The sequence below is a fragment of the Poromitra crassiceps genome, assembly GCF_964638095.1.
Source record: "Poromitra crassiceps genome assembly, chromosome: 12".
Taxonomy (NCBI): domain Eukaryota; kingdom Metazoa; phylum Chordata; class Actinopteri; order Beryciformes; family Melamphaidae; genus Poromitra; species Poromitra crassiceps.
Window position 1 is genome coordinate 42,785,653 of NC_139632.1, and position 21,025 is coordinate 42,806,677.

Below are 21,025 nucleotides of genomic sequence, written 5' to 3' on the forward strand. Positions count from 1 at the left end.
GGTTTGCAACAGGTGGTCTGTGGCCCCCTGGTGGTCCCTGAAGGCATTGCAGGTGGCCCCTGACCAGTGACCATGCATTCAGTAATGTAGTTCCCATGTCATCCCAACCCATTTCCTCATACTGGTGGTCTTCAGGTTGCTTCTTCAGTCAGAATGGTGGTCCCTGGGTGGTCCCTGGGTCACAATCACAAAACCCCTGAACTAGAGTAACCTCCCTGCTGCTAATGCCTTGTTCTTTACACAAGGAACTTATAATTCCCCCCCCACCCCCCAAATAATAATAATAATGATAATAATAATAATAATAATAATAATAATAATAATAATAATAATAAAAGTGTGTGCACAGCAGGCAGTGCTCAATACAAAAAACTAAGGCAAATGAACAACTCGTGCCGGAAGACATTTCGTGTTCACGAACCTCAGTAACTTAGGTTACTGAACACTTGCTACTTTCTTTCGTGAACATGTCTGTACTGACTATATTTTGTCAATAGAGGGGAGCAGAGAGCCATTTGAGCCATTTTGAGCCGTGTTCACCCTGCATATGTTGGTGTACACCGTGCATGCTTTATCTTTTTTTTTTTTTTTTTACCTTTATTTATACAGGGGATGTAATATGTAAAAGCTTGTATCTCAAAAACGACTCAGGCTAGGAGGCTGATATTTCAACTGCAGCTTCTCCTTATTATAGAGGACCAGCCCTGTATAGCCCATTGTAGTATAGCTTAGTACATCGTACTACAGCATAGTACAGCCTAGTACAGCCTACTCCAGCCTAGCCCAGCATAGTACATCCTATTACAACCTACTACATCCTAATAGAGCCTAGTAATTTATAGTATAGCCTAGTACAGTTGAGTATATCCTAGTTCACCCTAGTCTAGCCTAGCCCAGGCTAGTACAGCCTAGTCCAGCCCAGTACACCCAAATAGAGCCTTGTACATCATAGTATAGTTCAGTAAAGCCAAGTGCATTATAGTGTAGCTTAGCACAGCCTAGTACATTCTAGTACAGTCTAGTACATTCTAGTATAGCCTAGTACAGCTGAATATAGCCTAGTACACCCTAGTCTAGCCTAGCCCAGTCTAGTCCAGCCTAGCACAGCCTAATGGAGCCTAGTACAGCCTAGCTCATCCTAGTACAAGCTAGTACACCTTAATAGAGCCTATTACATTGTAGTATAGCCTAGTACATTGTACTACAGCATAGTACAGCCTACTCCAGCCTAGCCCAGCATAGTACATCCCATTACAACCTACTACATCCTAATAGAGCCTAGTAATTTATAGTATAGCCTAGTACAGTTGAGTATATCCTAGTTCACCCTAGTCTAGCCTAGCCCAGGCTAGTACAGCCTAGTCCAGCCCAGTACACCCAAATAGAGCCTTGTACATTATAGTATAGTTCAGTAAAGCCAAGTACATTACAGTGTAGCTTAGCACAGCCTAATACATTCTAGTATAGCATAGTACCGCTGAATATATCCTAGTACACCCCAGCCTAGTCCAGCCTAGCACAGCCTAATAGAGCCTAGTACACATTAGCCAAGCCTAGCCAAGCATGCGCGGTGTACACCAACATATGCAGGGTGAACACGGCTGTTTCTCAAGAGAGGTGAGGGCTAGAAGGCTGATCTTTTGGTATGTTTGTGGCACCCCCTGCTACTCTACGACCACCAAGTGTCAGCCTTCTAGCCCACACATTTCTTGAGAAACAGCCGTGTGCACCCGGCATATGTTGGTGTACACCGCGCATGCTTTATCATGTAATATGTAAAAGCTTATAACTCAAAAACGACTCAGGTTAGGAGGCTGATACCAAAGTATGTTAATACCACCACGGTGCTCTATTAGTGTGCTGAGTTTCCAGTCAATAGGAGCAATTTGAATTTTGGACCAAAATCTGGAAACCAGCTCTCAGCTGCCGAAGGCAAAAAATCCAACTTCTTCCAATCCTCCTGCTACTCACAGGGCTGGTCCTCTATAAAAGGGAGAGGCTGCAGTTGAAATATCAGCCTCCTAGCCTGAGTCGTTTTTTAGATATAAGCTTTTACATATTACATGGTAAAGCATGCGCGGTGTACACCAACATATGCAGGGTGAACACGGCTGTTTCTCAAGAGAGGTGAGGGCTAGAAGGCTGATCTTTTGGTATGTTTGTGGCACCCCCTGCTACTCTATGACCACCAAGTGTCAGCCTTCTAGCCCACACATTTCTTGAGAAACAGCCGTGTGCACCCGGCCTATGTTGGTGTACACCGCGCATGCTTTATCATGTAATATGTAAAAGCTTATATCTCAAAAACGACTCAGGTTAGGAGGCTGATACCAAAGTATGTTAATACCACCACGGTGCTCTATTAGTGTGCTGAGTTTCCAGTCAATAGGAGCAATTTGAATTTTGGACCAAAATCTGGAAACCAGCTCTCAGCTGCCGAAGGCAAAAAATCCAACTTCTTCCAATCCTCCTGCTACTCACAGGGCTGGTCCTGTATAATAAGGAGAGGCTGCAGTTGAAATCTCAGCCTCCTAGCCTGAGTCGTTTTTGAGATATAAGCTTTTACATATTACATGGTAAAGCATGCGCGGTGTACACCAACATATGCAGGGTGAACACGGCTGTTTCTCAAGAGAGGTGAGGGCTAGAAGGCTGATCTTTTGGTATGTTTGTGGCACCCCCTGCTACTCTATGACCACCAAGTGTCAGCCTTCTAGCCCACACATTTCTTGAGAAACAGCCGTGTGCACCCGGCCTATGTTGGTGTACACCGCGCATGCTTTATCATGTAATATGTAAAAGCTTATATCTCAAAAACGACTCAGGTTAGGAGGCTGATACCAAAGTATGTTAATACCACCACGGTGCTCTATTAGTGTGCTGAGTTTCCAGTCAATAGGAGCAATTTGAATTTTGGACCAAAATCTAGAAACCAGCTCTCAGCTGCCGAAGGCAAAAAATCCAACTTCTTCCAATCCTCCTGCTACTCACAGGGCTGGTCCTGTATAATAAGGAGAGGCTGCAGTTGAAATCTCAGCCTCCTAGCCTGAGTCGTTTTTGAGATATAAGCTTTTACATATTACATGGTAAAGCATGCGCGGTGTACACCAACATATGCAGGGTGAACACGGCTGTTTCTCGAGAGAGGTGAGGGCTAGAAGGCTGATCTTTTGGTATGTTTGTGGCACCCCCTGCTACTCTATGACCACCAAGTGTCAGCCTTCTAGCCCACACATTTCTTGAGAAACAGCCGTGTGCACCCGGCCTATGTTGGTGTACACCGCGCATGCTTTATCATGTAATATGTAAAAGCTTATATCTCAAAAACGACTCAGGTTAGGAGGCTGATACCAAAGTATGTTAATACCACCACGGTGCTCTATTAGTGTGCTGAGTTTCCAGTCAATAGGAGCAATTTGAATTTTGGACCAAAATCTGGAAACCAGCTCTCAGCTGCCGAAGGCAAAAAATCCAACTTCTTCCAATCCTCCTGCTACTCACAGGGCTGGTCCTGTATAATAAGGAGAGGCTGCAGTTGAAATCTCAGCCTCCTAGCCTGAGTCGTTTTTGAGATATAAGCTTTTACATATTACATGGTAAAGCATGCGCGGTGTACACCAACATATGCAGGGTGAACACGGCTGTTTCTCAAGAGAGGTGAGGGCTAGAAGGCTGATCTTTTGGTATGTTTGTGGCACCCCCTGCTACTCTATGACCACCAAGTGTCAGCCTTCTAGCCCACACATTTCTTGAGAAACAGCCGTGTGCACCCGGCCTATGTTGGTGTACACCGCGCATGCTTTATCATGTAATATGTAAAAGCTTATATCTCAAAAACGACTCAGGTTAGGAGGCTGATACCAAAGTATGTTAATACCACCACGGTGCTCTATTAGTGTGCTGAGTTTCCAGTCAATAGGAGCAATTTGAATTTTGGACCAAAATCTGGAAACCAGCTCTCAGCTGCCGAAGGCAAAAAATCCAACTTCTTCCAATCCTCCTGCTACTCACAGGGCTGGTCCTGTATAATAAGGAGAGGCTGCAGTTGAAATCTCAGCCTCCTAGCCTGAGTCGTTTTTGAGATATAAGCTTTTACATATTACATGGTAAAGCATGCGCGGTGTACACCAACATATGCAGGGTGAACACGGCTGTTTCTCAAGAGAGGTGAGGGCTAGAAGGCTGATCTTTTGGTATGTTTGTGGCACCCCCTGCTACTCTATGACCACCAAGTGTCAGCCTTCTAGCCCACACATTTCTTGAGAAACAGCCGTGTGCACCCGGCCTATGTTGGTGTACACCGCGCATGCTTTATCATGTAATATGTAAAAGCTTATATCTCAAAAACGACTCAGGTTAGGAGGCTGATACCAAAGTATGTTAATACCACCACGGTGCTCTATTAGTGTGCTGAGTTTCCAGTCAATAGGAGCAATTTGAATTTTGGACCAAAATCTGGAAACCAGCTCTCAGCTGCCGAAGGCAAAAAATCCAACTTCTTCCAATCCTCCTGCTACTCACAGGGCTGGTCCTGTATAATAAGGAGAGGCTGCAGTTGAAATCTCAGCCTCCTAGCCTGAGTCGTTTTTGAGATATAAGCTTTTACATATTACATGGTAAAGCATGCGCGGTGTACACCAACATATGCAGGGTGAACACGGCTGTTTCTCAAGAGAGGTGAGGGCTAGAAGGCTGATCTTTTGGTATGTTTGTGGCACCCCCTGCTACTCTACGACCACCAAGTGTCAGCCTTCTAGCCCACACATGTGGCCCTTGGCCCCGCCCACATTCAAGATTCTAGATTTTTATTGTCACTCCATGGTACAAGTATCACGTGTGAAATTCTTGTGCTGTGGACTCCGTTTATGACATAGTACAAATAGGCAACAAGCAATGAGCAATAGGCAATAAGAAATAGGCATCAATAAGCAATACTAAGCAGCAATAGGCAATAAGGCAGAATAGCGATAAGACAAGTCAGTGGCTTATTCATTGCACATAGGTGCACATGTCATGTGCATACGTTAGACGTGTTCAGACATTTTAAATTCGACGTATTTGACATGCAGGTGCAAATAGCATGTTTAAACATACAATTAACATTAGGCATTGTGCATACGTTGGACGTGTTCAGACATTTTAAATTCGACGTATTTGACATACAGGTGCAAATAGCATGTACCTTATTAAACATACAATTAAACATTAGGCATACATAATGGTAGCAGCTGCAGTACGGTACGGTACGACTACTACACTATTTGTGTATGTTAAGGAGTCTCGTGGCCTGCGGGAAGAAACTGTTCCTCAAGCGATTTGTGCGTGCTTTTGGAACCCTGTATCTCCTCCCTGAGGGTAGCAGGGAGAACAGGCTGTTGTGGGGATGGTTTGTGTCTTTGATGATCTTCAGGGACCTCCTGAGGCACCGCTGGTTATACAGTTCATGCAGATCTGGCAACTCATCTCCTGTTACGTGCTGGGCCGCGCGCCTCACCCTCCGTAGCGCCCTGCGGTCCATGGCGGTACAGTTCCCGTACCAGGCGGTGAAGCAGCCAGTCAGCAGGCTTGCAATGGTGCCTCTGTAGAAGTCCCTGAGGATTTCTTTCCTTAGCCCAAATTTCTTCAGGCGCCTGAGTCCGTGTATTCGCTGTTGGGCCTTTTTGACAACAGTGGCGGTGTGGCCGGCCCAGGTCAGGTCCTGGTGGATGTTGACTCCCAGGTACTTGAAGCTGTCCACCCTTTCCACCACTGCGCCGTTGATGGTGATTGGGGGGTGTGCGCCCCCCCCTCTCCTGTAGTCCACAATTATCTCCTTGGTCTTGGAGACGTTCAGAGAGAGGTGGTTGTCCTGGCACCATTGTTCCAGGACCCTCACCTCCTCTCTGTAGGCCGTCTCATCGTCCCCCGAGATCAGCCCCACGACTGCTGTGTCGTCTGCAAACTTCACAATGGAGTTTGAAGTTTGAGTCGCCACGCAGTCGTGGGTGTAGAGGTCGTACCAGAAGGGGCTGGAGACGCACCCCTGGGGCGCTCCTATGCTGATGGTCAGTGGGGAGGAGGTGAGGTTGCCCACCCTCACCACCTGGCGGCGGTCTGTTAGGAAATCCAGGATCCAGTCGCACATTGCCGTGTTTAGTCCCAGATCCCTGAGTTTGCTTACCAGCCTGGAGGGTACTATGGTGTTGAATGCTGAGCTGTAGTCCACGAACAGCATTCTTACATAGGTGTAAGAATGGTGTGGAGCACGTGTGCTACTGCATCCGCTGTGCTCCTGTTGGGGCGGTATGCAAATTGTAGCGGGTCGTGGTCCGGCGGGAGTGTGCGGGAAGTTGCTAGCATGTTAGCTTAGCATTACCTTAGCATAAAAAAAAAGATAAAAAAAAGTTAGCTTAGCATTAGCAAAAAAAAAAAAAAAAAAAAAAAAAAAACACACCAAGTACTTTTCCCATACAAAAAAAAAAAAAAAGTCTCTTAGCCGTTTCACCAAACGACTCCAATCAACCCAATTCATGCTCATATGACACCCCCCCAACAACCCATATGCAAAACAGCCTAGGGTTGGCCAAAATGCCATGTTCAAAGCCTATTTACACCCACTTCCGGTCACTTCCGGCGGAAGCCCCGCCCATATTCGGGACCAGCGCATAAAACTACATAAGACTACATGTCTAACTTCCTAACCCTAGTTCCAACTTAGCCCTTCAACATGGGTGAACGGTCTACAACCCTAACAACCTAGTGCAAATTTCAGCTAGGGTTGTCAATTAACTCCCCTGGACCACCTGGAGCTATAATTTCAATTGGAGCATGTAGCCCTCCTATAGGAGAGTAGATCCTGAGAAAAGATTAGCCAAAGTCCCCTCCCCCTAGGCAGGGGGGCGGTCCAATCGTTTAAAAATGTTGAAACTAGGGGTGCTAATAACTCCTAAAGTAAAAGGACTAGAAGGCTGTCCTTTCTTGGGGGAACTCCTCTCACACCCCTCTTCCCGCCGACAAAAAATGGGAGGTCAAAACGCCCCCTAAAAATCGGAAGTCGCGTTTCGGCCATTTCCCTTGCTTTTTGGCCAAAATGAAGTCGGTTTTCGGGCTCCTCGCCAAAAATGGAGTCCTTAGAGTACCTACATGGCTATAAAAAAAAAAAAAAAAAATTTGGAAAAAAAAAAAAAAAAAAAAAAAAAAATCAAACCTGAATAACTCCTAGGGGAAGTAACTTCAAGGTGTAATTTTTTTTGTGGGAACTCCTCTCACACTCCTCTTTCAGCCCACAAAAAATGGGAGGTCAAAACGGAACTTTTTTTCTTTACAAAAAAAATGTCGTATCTTTATATTCACTAAAATTCAGTAATTGAAGCTACAACCAAAATGACGGTTTGAGCATGTACTAGGGGTTGTCAACATACACTGTAGCCAAAATTTCGGCTCAAGGTTGAGTGGAACTGTGTCCCTGGCCCAAAAAGAGATGTAAATTTTGCAGGATTTCGTAATTTCGTGCGTTTTCTTATTTTTTTCAACTCTGCGGGACCACAGCTCGCTCAGCGTAGCTCCGATTAGCCTACCCTTTGCTGAGAGTAGGCTTTAGACTGTCTCCTACGTGTCCAGCAACTTTGAAAGGGCTAGCTTCAATTACTGATTTTTACTGAATTGTTGCATCCGACATCCGTCTTTTTTTTTTTTTTTCCAAAAAACCAAAGTTATTCCAAATGACACCAAACTCGTGATGAGGGGGGAGGGGTGGCAGGGGAGGAGGGGGGGGTGATGGGGGGAGGGAGGTGGCAGGGGGGGGCGGAGAGGGGGGGTGGTGGTGGGGGGGAGGGGAGGGTGGGGGGGAGGAGAGGGTGGGAGGTGATGGGGGGGAGGGAGTGGGAGAGGGCTGGGAGAGGGGGGATGGGAGGCGCTCTGCCAGAGGGGTCGAACCTAGCGTAGAACGCGTTGAGTTCGTCCGGTAGGGTGGGTGATGTGCTGGGGTTCTGTCGTTTCACCTCTTTGAAGTCTGTAGCAGCATGGAGGCCTTTCCACAGGTGTCTGGGGTTGTTGGTGTCCAGTTTTGACTCCAGCTGCCTTCCATAGTCTCTCTGTGCTTTTTTAATAGCGGTCCGGAGGGCATATTGTGCCTGCTTGTATTGTTCTGGTGTGCCTGAACTGAAGGTGGTGGTCCTGGCGTGTAGGGCAGCCCTGACCTCGCTGTTGATCCAGGGCTTTTGGTTTGGCATTATTTTTACTTTCTTTGTGGGGACTATGTCGTTGGTACACTTCTTAATGAAGCATGACACCGTCTCTGCGTACGCGCCCAGGTCTCCTGCCGCTCTGAACTCCTCCCATGCTACTTGGTCAAAACAGTCCCTCAGGATGTCGTCCTGAGGTCCCCACATGCCACCAGGGCTACTTACTATCTAAATTGATCTCAGAAGGGTGGGGGGTGACGCCCCTTGGCCTCGCCCACTTCCATTTAAGGTTATCATTGTAGTTCAGGACCTCCGGCTGAACACACGTGCAAAGAATTTAGTCATTCTCTCCATCCGCATCAATGTTATGGCAAATTAGCTGTTCCCCGGCCTTCTGAGCGACCCTGATTGGCTCTCATCTTGGCATGGCTTAACAGAATGAGGCGATATTCGCTACACTAGTTCAGGACCTCCGGCTGAACACACGTGCAAAATTTTTTGTCATTCTATCCATCCGCTGCAATGTTATGACAAATTAGCTGTACCCCGGCCTTCTGAGCGACCCTGATTGGCTCTCATTTTGGCATGGCTTAACGGAATGAGGCGATATTCGCTACACTAGTTCAGGACCTCCGGCTGAACACACGTGCAAAAACTTTAGTCATTCTATGCATCCACTGCAATGTTATGGCCTTAAAGCTGTGTCCGCTTCTGTCAAAGTCACCTTTGTGTCATTTACCACAATTCTGTAAAAATCAGTAATTGAAAATAGCACGAAAACAACTCTTTGACAATGTACTATGGGTTCTCTAGTTACACCTTGATTGTTCTGAGTAGCCTACACTGCCCCGCCCCCAAGTAGCGAGACGGAACCCCACGTGCAGCTTCAATTAAGTACTGCAGCTGAACTCATTTTGTGCATCTAGTCTATTGAGGGTAATCTTCAGCCACATCAATCACATGGTTTCCTTCCGGTGTGCAGGGACCATATTTTCCATTGGGTAATGTGGGACGTGTGTAACACAGGTGAATTGAACATTCTGCCATATACACACTCACCTATCCACAGTCCTGTATAATGATTGGACAAGCAAAACTGTCAACTCAAACACCTGAGCCAATCGGCTGCAGGCTCTTCAGTCCTGCACCCGCCCCCTTTTCTTGGTCTGGGAAGAGGAAATCACTGCCTCACTCTCTCACTCACACCTGCTGAGAGCAGACCCCACACCTTGATGCAAGCAGGCCACAAACCTTGACTCATGTTCACGTTGACTGACATTGGACATTTGGAACCTGAATATTGGAAACTGGATGCAACACTGCTTTTTACACCACATGGGTGAGTGCATCCTCATTACAGAAAGCATGGAAATCTTCTGCCATCATTGCTAAAACCAGCAATGATAAATGCTAAGCTACATGCCAAGATAAATGCTAAGCTACCATGCCAACTACAGCCTTCACTATATATGCAAATTGTAATCAAGCCATCACTCAACAGTGTCTGATCTGAGGAACTGCTGCTGTTGTGGAGGAAACCGTGCATGCGAATACTGGATGGGCTTCATAGCTGGAGCTAAATGGATGGCGAGCTAAACCAGAAGAACCTTGAACTCTGGGCAGGCCTCAAGCCTAACTCACTCCTACCATAGGCCCCATTCCCCTTGGGTGGTAGAACTTTACACACTAGTCTTTACTCATTTTTTCTCTCCCCTTCTCCCTCATTGCACACAGGTCATATGGGTTGTGCAATTATTGTCATAACAATTGTCAAACTTGAAGCACTTTAGTCACAATAGTCACTTTATAGTGTGAACTGAATTGAAGGCTTTATGGGATTGTGCAATTGCATAGTATTTATGACGGGGAAGAAGATGGGAATGAAATGAATAGAAATGTGATTATTTGACTCAATGAATTGATTTGAACATTAATGGACTGAACGGAAATCACCACTAGTAGTGCTACTTTACAGAAGGTGTAAACCCACTCTTTTTGTTATCTAAAAGGCCTCTTTATATTTACTTTATTTGTTGTTTTTCTTGATTTATTTTCAAGTGTTTTTTGTTATGTGTAGCCAGGCTAACTTAGAGGGCTGGCCCATGTTGTAGTCAGGTTCCCTCCCTAGTGATTTACACCCATCCAGGCCCAGGTGCTGCTGCTTAGATAATTAGGTGCACCTCAATAAATACTGTGTCTTGTGGGGCTGAGCTGTCCTTATCCCACACTCTTTGGTTTTCCCTGGAAATGGTTGCTTGGAGCTTGGTTGCTGACAATTTATATGAGTAAGGTTGTATGTTGGGTGACTTGTATGTGGTACTTCCTGGTTATTTCCACTGTTACTGTCTAACCATGACTGTTTGTAGGCAGAAGTGAACATGCGGCCTAGAACATTCATCACAGCTTGAGAATCCCAAGAGCTTTATTCTCTGTGAAGGTAAAATGTTCAGTGTTCATAGAGGTATTTGTCACAGAACATATAGATATATGTATTAATACTTGTGTTTCGCCTGTCTCTTTACAGTAGCGGCCAGCTGCTGTTTTGCCCTTTCTTTATTGTTTTATTTATTTTGTTGTACTATTTCACTTTCTGTTATACCACTGCCTGTTTTTAATTGTTACGTTCTGACTGCAGGTTGTCCCGACCAGGAGTGGAGAAATTGTCCCATTGAGAGGGGCTGAGTGTGCGAATCCCCGTGTTCCTAGTTATCTGTGGGTTTGTGTTTTTGGTTTGCTGTGCTGTTTGTAGTGTATCCCCACCTAGTCTTAATTTGGGATCGCATTTTAGCTTTTAGCTCCCTCTCTGGGGACTCTTAACCCCTCCTCCTGGTCGTTAAGCAGCTCCCATTTAGAACTATCTAAATGTGTTTTTAATTTATAAACAACCAGCCTTTTAGCATGTTAACCTTTTAACTTGGACTTTGTGCATTAAATAAACATGTACCCTTGTTATACTTGGAACATCTTGCCTCTGCTCTTCATTTAAGGGTAAAACTGAACTTTGGTTTAACTCTTTGGGTGAAATTCCCAAGGTGGCGTTGTCAATTTATGTAACTGGCTTCTTTGCATGGTTACATATGCATTTTCATTTTGTTGATCTAATACAAACCGGTTCTTGCAGTTCTGTGTCGGTGTGTTCATTACTCAAACCTGGAACTAGTCCATACTCTACTGTATACTTGATTATATATGTCTCCTATTTACACTTATTCCAGCATAAGTGCTACACGTGCACACGGTGTGCACGGACCATATTTTCCATTGGGTAATGTGGGACTGTGCCACACTGTGGAACATGCTTGAACTGCAAGAAAATGGCATGAAAATGACAAAAAATCATTGTGGGTTATCTGTAGGACTGATGGGCAAACAAGTGGTGTCCACTCGCAGAGGGGGGGCCAGAAGACATGTAAAGTCCACCCCCTGATTTTTCACGTCCCCACGTGCCGCACAGTAGGGCCCGGAAATTTGCGTGTTCACCGGACAAAGGCCTATGGGCTTCGTGACCCAAAAACCTATACAGGTAATAATAATAATAATAATAATGATAATAATGATAATGATAATAATAATAATAAATACATAAGTAAGGCTGATCAACGTTTTTTGACTGTCATACATTTTTCAGTGTGGGAGAGTGACCTTGAGAGTCCTGCAAGAAAATAGTCTTATTATTGATCACCATGCAGGAAGAAGCTTTCCATGTGTTTGGCCCATGCACAGGTGGATTTGACCTATAAGTAGAGAGAAACTGTTATTCTGTGCATTTTGCTCCACACACTTGTTTGGATAACAAACATATTAAACCTAAAGTTGTTATCCAAACAAGTGTGTGTAACAAAATGAACAGAATAACAGTCTGTCTCTCTACTTACAGGTCAAATCCACCTGTGTGTGTGTGTGTGTGTGTGTGTGTGTGTGTGTGTGTGTGTGTGTGTGTGTGTGTGTGTGTGTGTGTGTGTGTGTGTGTGTGTGTGCGAATCAGATCAACGCAGTGGTGAGTGTATTTATTTCTGTAAATGGCAAAGACAGGAGGCTCTGGATAAACATTTACATTTTGTCACCTTTACAGCATACTGTAGTATTGTCTTTGATGATGAAATGTAACAATCTATTAGAGAGTGCTAAACTATAAAGTAAATTACATATCAATTATAATTTTGACACCATTATTGCATAATCACATGAAACATGAAAACTGTATGCAGTTCGGGAAATACATTTTAATTTTCCAATTTGAATAAGACAAAAGCGTGCAAATCACTGCTTAAATGAAATGTCAATACTAGCATAGGAAATGTGATGTCAGCAAATTACATTATAGAAACAGAAACTGCACATACAAGTTGTAAATAGATTCAAATGTAGGATTACTTTGCCATTTTACATATGACATTTTCATTTGAATGATGCATGCGATACGTTTCCATACTTTAGCGGCGTCTGTGATTGAAGGTTGTATTGTTGTCGTTGTGGAGGTCAGGAACAGCTGACCAACTGCCAGCCCGATGGGACAGCTACAAATGAGCATCATTCACACAAGGGCCTACAGTACCAACCTCCTCTTTCTCATGTGGATATAGGTTACTAACCTTCGAGACACAACAATATGTATGCTAAGGTTTGACAGATAGGGTTTTTTGGATGGAAGTCTTCCCCAGAATTGTTTTCATGTCAGGGTACTACTGAGGAGGCGAACTACTAGTGCTACTGGTACCACTGCTGCTACTATTAGCCTTACTAATACTAACACTAACACTATTAATAATAATAATAATAAAAAGGTATATCCAAATTATCCATGTATACATGTACTTGTGGGGCATCTTATCACATCTCATTAGAATCAATTCAGGGCTTCCCATAGTCAACCATTGTAGTATTGATTAATTCTACAATAAATATGTGATCAATCAAACTGCATGATATATCAGAGTGGACCAGATCCCCTTTTTAATAAAAGGACAATATCGCCTCCATATATCACCAAACCCATACAGTACATCTGGTCGATATTTATACAAAATACGAACTGAAACCTCTCTACAGCTGAATAGCAATTTATCTTACAATAAATTGTAAATAAGAGGTACTGAGGACCTTATTCAAAAGGCCGCTATGACTTATGACTGTATAACAGTTTTGTACGAAAGCAGATACACACACACTTTAGTGCAATTTCTTCTTCCCTCTAATCGTGGTTCAACACTGCCATGGTGGGTTGCAGTGTAACCGACTTTCTGTATATTCTTTAGTTTTATTGTTGTTGTTGGCCCTTAACCCCTCCCCATCAGTAACTGGATGAATCTTCGGGACGCAGAGACTGGCAAAGTGCTGTGGCAGGGAACTGATGACCTGTCTCTACCAGGAGTAGAACATGAAGGTACACACACACTAAACACGACTGATGACCTGTCTCTACCAGGAGTAGAACATGAAGGTACACACACACTAAACATGACTGATGACCTGTCTCTACCAGGAGTAGAACATGAAGGTACACACACACTAAACACACTAAACATACAGCATGATGACCTGTCTCTACCAGGAGTAGAACATGAAGGTACATGCACACTAAACACACAGCATGATGACCTGTCTCTACCAGGAGTAGAACATGAAGGTACACACACACTAAACACACTAAACACACAGCATGATGACCTGTCTCTACCAGGAGTAGAACATGAATGTACACACACACTAAACACACTAAACATACAGCATGATGACCTGTCTCTACCAGGAGTAGAACATGAAGGTACACACACACTAAACACACTAAACATACAGCATGATGACCTGTCTCTACCAGGAGTAGAACATGAAGGTACACACACTAAACATACAGCATGATGACCTGTCTCTACCAGGAGTAGAACATGAAGGTACACACACTAAACATACAGCATGATGACCTGTCTCTACCAGGAGTAGAACATGAAGGTACACACACACTAAACACACAGCATGATGACCTGTCTCTACCAGGAGTAGAACATGAAGGTACACACACACTAAACACACAGCATGATGACCTGTCTCTACCAGGAGTAGAACATGAAGGTACACACACACTAAACATGACTAATGACCTGTCTCTACCAGGAGTAGAACATGAAGGTACACACACACTAAACATACAGCATGATGACCTGTCTCTACCAGGAGTAGAACATGAAGGTACACACACACTAAACACACAGCATGATGACCTGTCTCTACCAGGAGTAGAACATTAAGGTACACACACACTAAACATACAGCATGATGACCTGTCTCTACCAGGAGTAGAACATGAAGGTACACACACACTAAACACACTAAACACACAGCATGATGACCTGTCTCTACCAGGAGTAGAACATGAAGGTACACACACACTAAACACACAGCATGATGACCTGTCTCTACCAGGAGTAGAACATGAAGGTACACACACACTAAACACGACTGATGACCTGTCTCTACCAGGAGTAGAACATGAAGGTACACACACACTAAACACGACTGATGACCTGTCTCTATTTTTGAAAGAGCTAAAGCGGACGACCTACTCACATTCTGGCTGACTTGACGCAGTCTGCGCCTGGGCTGTGGGGTGCATGATAGATGCTTTTTTTCTCTGCGTATTCCCGTCAATGTAAAGTAATTAACTGTTAATAAAGTTGAATTTCAGCCTGTGGGAATCACTGACTCGTGCTGCTGGAAAAGGGGCGGCAAATCAATAGGAGGAGAAGCAGGGTCGGAAAATAATGCGTTGGACCACCGCCAAGATTTATATCGCCATGGCGTGCAGAGCCGTCACGTAAAAACCCACCTCACTTGCAGGCTCGCTCTATCGGCTAAACGGCCAGGCTTGGCAACTTTTAGACTGAAGAAAATGCCATTAGTTGTAGTTTGTGGATATTAGTGGGATTTTTGGCCAGTCTAAAAGGGGCTTCAATGTGATCCAATTCACACAGAATAATATCTTGTGACCTGCATGATGTGGCAACTATGCCCTCTGTGTGTAATAGAAATCTTCTAGTAAAGCTCTCCTCTCCTCTCCTCTCCTCTGATTGTTTCACTCATTATCTCTAGCTCGGGTTCCAAAGAAGATCCTGAAGTGTAAAGCAGTGTCCAGAGAACTCAACTTTTCCTCCTCAGAGAAGCTGGAGAAGTTCAGGCTGGAGCAGAAAGTTTTCTTCAAAGGGCAGTGTCTAGAAGGTAAAATAGACAAAGCACTGAACATCTGAACCAGGCGGGTTACCACCACCAATATGAGCATTATGGTTTTTTGAGGGCCAATACTGCAATTTCTTTATTGTTTAAAGCTGCTGATAGCCGATATTTTATTGTGGATATGGAAGATATTTTACATTTGGCCATTTTGATGACAAAACTAGAATGGCACTCAGAAGGTGCAGACCTCCGCCAAGGCCAATAGTCCAGTCTGCTGTGATATGCACATTTTGTGCGTCGAATCTGGGTCCGCTCCTAAATGTAATGGCTTCTTCCGTGGCCCATGCTACACCCTTCCACCAAGTTTCAGGAAAATCGGCCCAGTAGTTTTTACGCTACCCTGCTAACAGACAAATGGCAGGCCTTCGGACATTAACAAACACTTGATGATGATGTGGAATCATGCTACGCTAACACTACTACACACAGACCCCTCCAAGCCTGCTCTACCTCCTGAGTCGAATCAAGCTACGCTAACGCTACTACACAGACACCTCCAAGCCCGCTGATACGCTAACACTACTACACGGGGTCAGCTCGCCATTCCGAAGTGTCGGCATTCCGATCATTGACTTCTATGCTTTCGGAGAGGCGGCCCTTTTTATCTCCAAAAAATGTTTCGCCGAGAGGTTAGGTTTAGGGTTAGGTTCTGGGGGAGGTTAGGCTTAGGCGTGGGGGGTGGGAGAGGTTAGGTTTAGGGTTAGGGTCTGGGGGAGGTTAGGTTTAGACGTGGGGGCTGGGAGAGGTTAGCTCCAGCCGGTCCCCCGGGTTAGGGTTAGGGTTCTTTCGCAATGGCGAGACAGATCTCAATTTTGTCGGAATGCCGGTATTTCGGAGTGCCGACATTTCGGAATGCCGAGGTGTCCCCCTACTACACAGAGACACCTCCAAGCCCGCTGCTACGCTAACACTACTACACAGAGACACCTCCAAGCCCGCTCTACCTCCTGAGTGGAATCAAGCTACGCTAACGCCACTACACAGACAATGTGGAATCATGCTACGCTAACATTACTACAGACACCTCCAAGCCCGCTGTTGTCATCGACTCTTGTAAAATGCAGCCACGCTTTTGAGCATTTTTTTCGTTTCTGCCATGGCTCTGGTCCAAAACAAACTGAAACATGAGACAGCGTGCATTCTCTATGGCGTTACGCCAACTGTCAGAAAACACTGCATCGATGAGAGGAATCGAGGCTCTGCGATTCCAAGAGATTCCAAGGAATCAGACAACTAGGAACCGCTTCTCCATTCCCAAATCGTACTTTTCACCCACACTGTAGATGAGCAATATGGGCAATTTTGTCTCTCTCCTGAAGGCAACATTGTAAACTCAAATGATCCTTGTAATGAACTTGCCAGCAGGCTAAATGTATGTTGTTGTGTTGCTGTTGAAGAAGCATTGAGCTCTCTCTCTCTCTCTCTCTCTGTGTCTCTGTGTCTCTGTGTCTCTGTGTCTCTGTGTCTCTGTGTCTCTCTCTCTCTCTCTCTCTCTGTGTCTCTGTGTCCAGAATGGTTTTTCGAGTTTGGTTTTGTCATCCCTAACTCCACCAACACATGGCAGTCTCTGATAGAAGCAGCACCAGAGTCCCAGATGATGCCAGCCAATGTTTTAACGTAAGTCTCTGCTCACTCACACGCTGCTTTATCACCTCTGCTTGTGTTTCCATACTGCTGATACACATCTCATCTCATCTCTAGCTATGTTCCCGTGTCAAGTGGATTTCAATCAAGCTTGTGAAAAGTCGCAAATAATAAACAAAATGGGAGGTGGCTCAGCTGATAGAGCGCATACCACATACCACGCAGCGCATTACTTCTTCCCGTGGCCGGGTTCAATTCTGACCCATGGTCCTTTGCCGCATGTCTCTCTCTCCCTACCTTTCCTGTCTGCCAACTGTCCTATCAAATAAAGGTAAAATGCCCCAAAAAGAATAAAAAGAAATAGGTGCGTTTTTGTCCATTTCCTGAAGTTACTTTAAATTCACTAAAACATGAACACAGTGAAAGAATGTATCAGGAATGGATGATTACTTGATCATTAGATTTCACTTACCTCCCCTATCCCCTCATCTCCTCCATAATGTCATATCTAACTTCTTAAATCACATTCCTTTAGACAGAATCTAGGTGACATAAAAGTTTTATTGTAGTTCTTAATGGTGGTAATGTACTCTATATCTCTGTTTTTCTGTGGTGCTGTTGTTCTAGACACGGTAAATGACAATTCCAGATTTGATTTGAGTTTTCTGCTCGCCTGCTCTATGACATTAACCTTTAGATCTCGCGAGAGAATCCAGCTTGCTTGCAAAGTTACTATGACATCACTGATGACATCATCACTGATGAGATCATAGCCTCAGCCAGGAAAACTCCGGCTCCGTCAGGTCACCCGCACAGCCCAGGGCGGAAGCCACCGTCTCCATGTGGTTCCTCCCCAATTCTACATCACTTATATAGCCTCAGGCTGATGACATCACTGATGACATCATCACTGATGACTGATGACATCATCACTGATGACTGATGATGACATCACTGATTACATCACTGATGACATCAGCACTGAACTATAGCCTCAGCCTTAGGGTACGTTCACACAGGGCACCTACGCTTTGCCTTGCCTCAACCCACTCCTACGCCTACAGACCTTGAGCTGGCCGTGAACCTATCACACGCTTTTGCGATCACACTGCACGCCTATTCCACGCTGAACCTGAGCCAAGTCACAAGCGCCTCTCCTCTCTCCCGAGTTTTTTTTGTTGTTGTCACGTGTGGTCCCTCAATTGTGAAGAAGGTAGTCCCGCACACCGTCCAAACTTGCAATTAGAGTTTATTCTAATTGCAAAACAAAAAGTTTGAAAAAGGTCGGTGACCGAAACGTCACAGAATAAACTCTAATTGCAAGTTTGGACGGTGTGCGGGACTACCTTCTTCACAATTGAGGGACAATTCTGTTCTTGTCTGACGCACCTGCCCGAAAAAGAGATGTGCGGAGCTCTCTTTCTAATGTCACGTGTGGTCCCGAATTATCATGGGTAGGTAAAATAAATCGGATATATTTAATGTGCTATTGATGCTGGATATGTATAACCAGGTCTCCTTCTTGGGTGACTGCTGTCATAGACAACTGGATGCTGTTGTAGGCTACTAAGTGGATTAACCTTTCATTGTCCATCTTGCTTCTTCGGTCGCTATTCTCTCTCCTGAAGATTTGTTTACCGACGGGGAGAAAGGAAAGCCCCACGTGATAGCCACCCGTCAATCACTCTCTCTCTCTGCTCAACACTGTTGTAGTAACACCATTTTATTTTGAAATTCAGTTGACTGCCATTTCCCACGGATATTGTTGCGTTTTTCCTTCATGGCTTGACAGAAGAAGTCTGCCTTCACGCGCCTAGTCGGCTTGAAAATAGAACTCACGCCTAAACGATCAAATCGGCGCAGCTCAGGCAAGGTGTGGGTACACGCAAGGTTCACGTTGAGGCGCCCCGGTGTACACAGCCTCATTGACTAAAAAGGATGCCTATTTAAAAGCGTGGGTAAAGGCAAGGCGTAGGCAAGGCTTTGGTGCCCTGTGTGAACTGTGTTAAGGCAATTAATCTGCCCTAATTTAAAAAATCTGGCTCCGTCAGATCACCCACACGGGTGCTCTTTACACCCCCTGTAAGTTTCAGCCTGATCGCACGTAAAACGGCGCCAAATTTATGTATGGATAGATTTTCTATCTGTTTACTGTAAACTGTTTTACATGTTTGTGCAATGCTATTTTTAAATATACCTCTCAGGCTCATGCATTCATTCAATTCCAAATGGCATAGAAAACATCTCCCGAGACTTCTAGTTTCATTGGTAAAGCTAATCTATCACTGTGAATGAGAAGCCAACAATCTAATTTCTGAAAGATCAGAACGGTAATATCACTATAAATGTTCACATTTTTAAAGAAATTCCATTCACCCTTTCGTGTTAATGTGCACAGGTTACGATCTACAGAAATGAGCAAAAACTCCAATCACGCTGCAATAGTCTTTAAATAACTTTAAAAGCCTCAGTTAATGTATGTCTCTCTATTCCAGTGGTAATGTGATCATAGAGACCAAGTTCTTCGATGATGACCTTCACGTCAGCACCTCCAGGGTACGACTCTTCTACGTCTGACCTCCAACCCCTGGCCCTACACTCCCGAAAACCAGCTTCTGCCAAGATCTATAAATGACCAAGGCCAGGCACCATTTTCACATATGAATAGCTCATACCTGCCAACATTAGGCTGTGAAAAAGAGGGAATATCTGGAACTTTCTGGAGTATCGAGAAAAGCCTCCCCTCATCCCCCCGGTCCCACCGCTTTTTCCCGATACCCCAGAAAATGACAGATTAAAAAAAAAAAATGCTCGCTCTGACCTATCAAAATGCTACCTTATCTGGAGAGAGGAGACTCGTGGGTACCCATAGAACCCATTTTCATGCAGATATCTTGAAGTGAGAGGTCAAGGGACCCCTTTGAAAATGGTTTTCCCTCTACAAAATTTAGCCTAACTTTGGAGCGTTATTTAGCCCCCTTCCCGACAATGGATGCCTTAGGTCGTCTACTTTCATATGATACCAGAAACCCACTCCAGCCTCTGAAAGACAATAAGCAATAAGGGAGCACAGCGGGAGGAAGGGTTAAAGATGGGGAGACTCCCGTGAAAATCAGGAGTGTTGGTAGGAATGCTTCATTGCTGCTAACCTGGGATGAGCTTTGCTTTGTCCAAAAATCAACAACAAAAAACAGCTCTGGTCCCACAGTGACTGAACTGAGCGTTGTTGTATAGGAGAGGTGGTTGTTTTATTGCCATTGTCTTGGCCTGAAGCATTTCTAGATCTTGGGAGGAGAGGGAAGAGGTGGACAGAGAAGAGTTAATATTTCCATTGTTTCCACTTTTCCCACATCAGCTCTCTCTGCCTTTTCCCCCCAACAGACTGTTCCACTGTAAATATATCACCACTGATCTCAAGTCAGCCAGGGAGCCACTCTGTAAATGAACTGATTTGTACATTTTTTCTGAACTCCCCACTCTCACTCCATGGTTGCATTTACTCAGGAACAGAAAATCAGACTTGGAATTTGCTGTGGCACAGATTGGACCTTCTCAATGGGAGGTCTATAAACGTGGAAAAACTGGACATGTGATTTCTCTCTGTTTAGACAGCCACGAGAGCTGTGTGACAAGTATATAAGATGCTTTGTGTCAATGGGAATGCAGCCCAACACCTCTCCTGAGCTGCGTTCAACAAGAGTTTTGGATCAAACATAAGCCAATGTTTGCTAAAACAAGCAAAGATTTCCTGTGGTAGTCTGGCTCAGTGGTTTTCAGCCATGTGTCGTGCAGGTCCAGGAGTCTGCATGTTTTCATTTCAACCTAGCAGCAGATCGTGCTGGTTAGTTCCTCTCTGGTTGAAGGTTAAAGAATAGTTCACTAGAGCTGCAACAATTAGTCGATTAATCGGTTAGTCAATAGACAGAAAATTTAATCAGCAAAAAAAAAAAAATTTGATAAATTGTTTAGACTAATTTTTAAGAATCATTTAGACTAATTTTTAAGAAAAAAACGACCAATAGTATAGGAATGGGCAGTAATTTCAATAAGTA

At 44.6% G+C, this 21,025-nt stretch overlaps 1 protein-coding gene across 1 annotated transcript in view; it reads left to right on the forward strand.

Moving 5' to 3' along the window:
• pde6d (phosphodiesterase 6D, cGMP-specific, rod, delta) overlaps nt 1-20,994 on the forward strand; it is a 31,881-nt gene extending 10,887 nt beyond the window's left edge. Inside the window, exons 2-5 of the mRNA XM_083647565.1 lie at nt 13,457-13,545; nt 15,249-15,374; nt 16,901-17,006; nt 19,469-20,994. Coding sequence (XP_083503691.1) covers nt 13,457-13,545; nt 15,249-15,374; nt 16,901-17,006; nt 19,469-19,550 — 403 coding nt within the window. The 3' untranslated portion in view covers nt 19,551-20,994. The remainder of the gene's footprint in view (nt 1-13,456; nt 13,546-15,248; nt 15,375-16,900; nt 17,007-19,468) is intronic.
• The last annotated feature ends 31 nt before the right edge of the window (nt 20,995-21,025 follow it).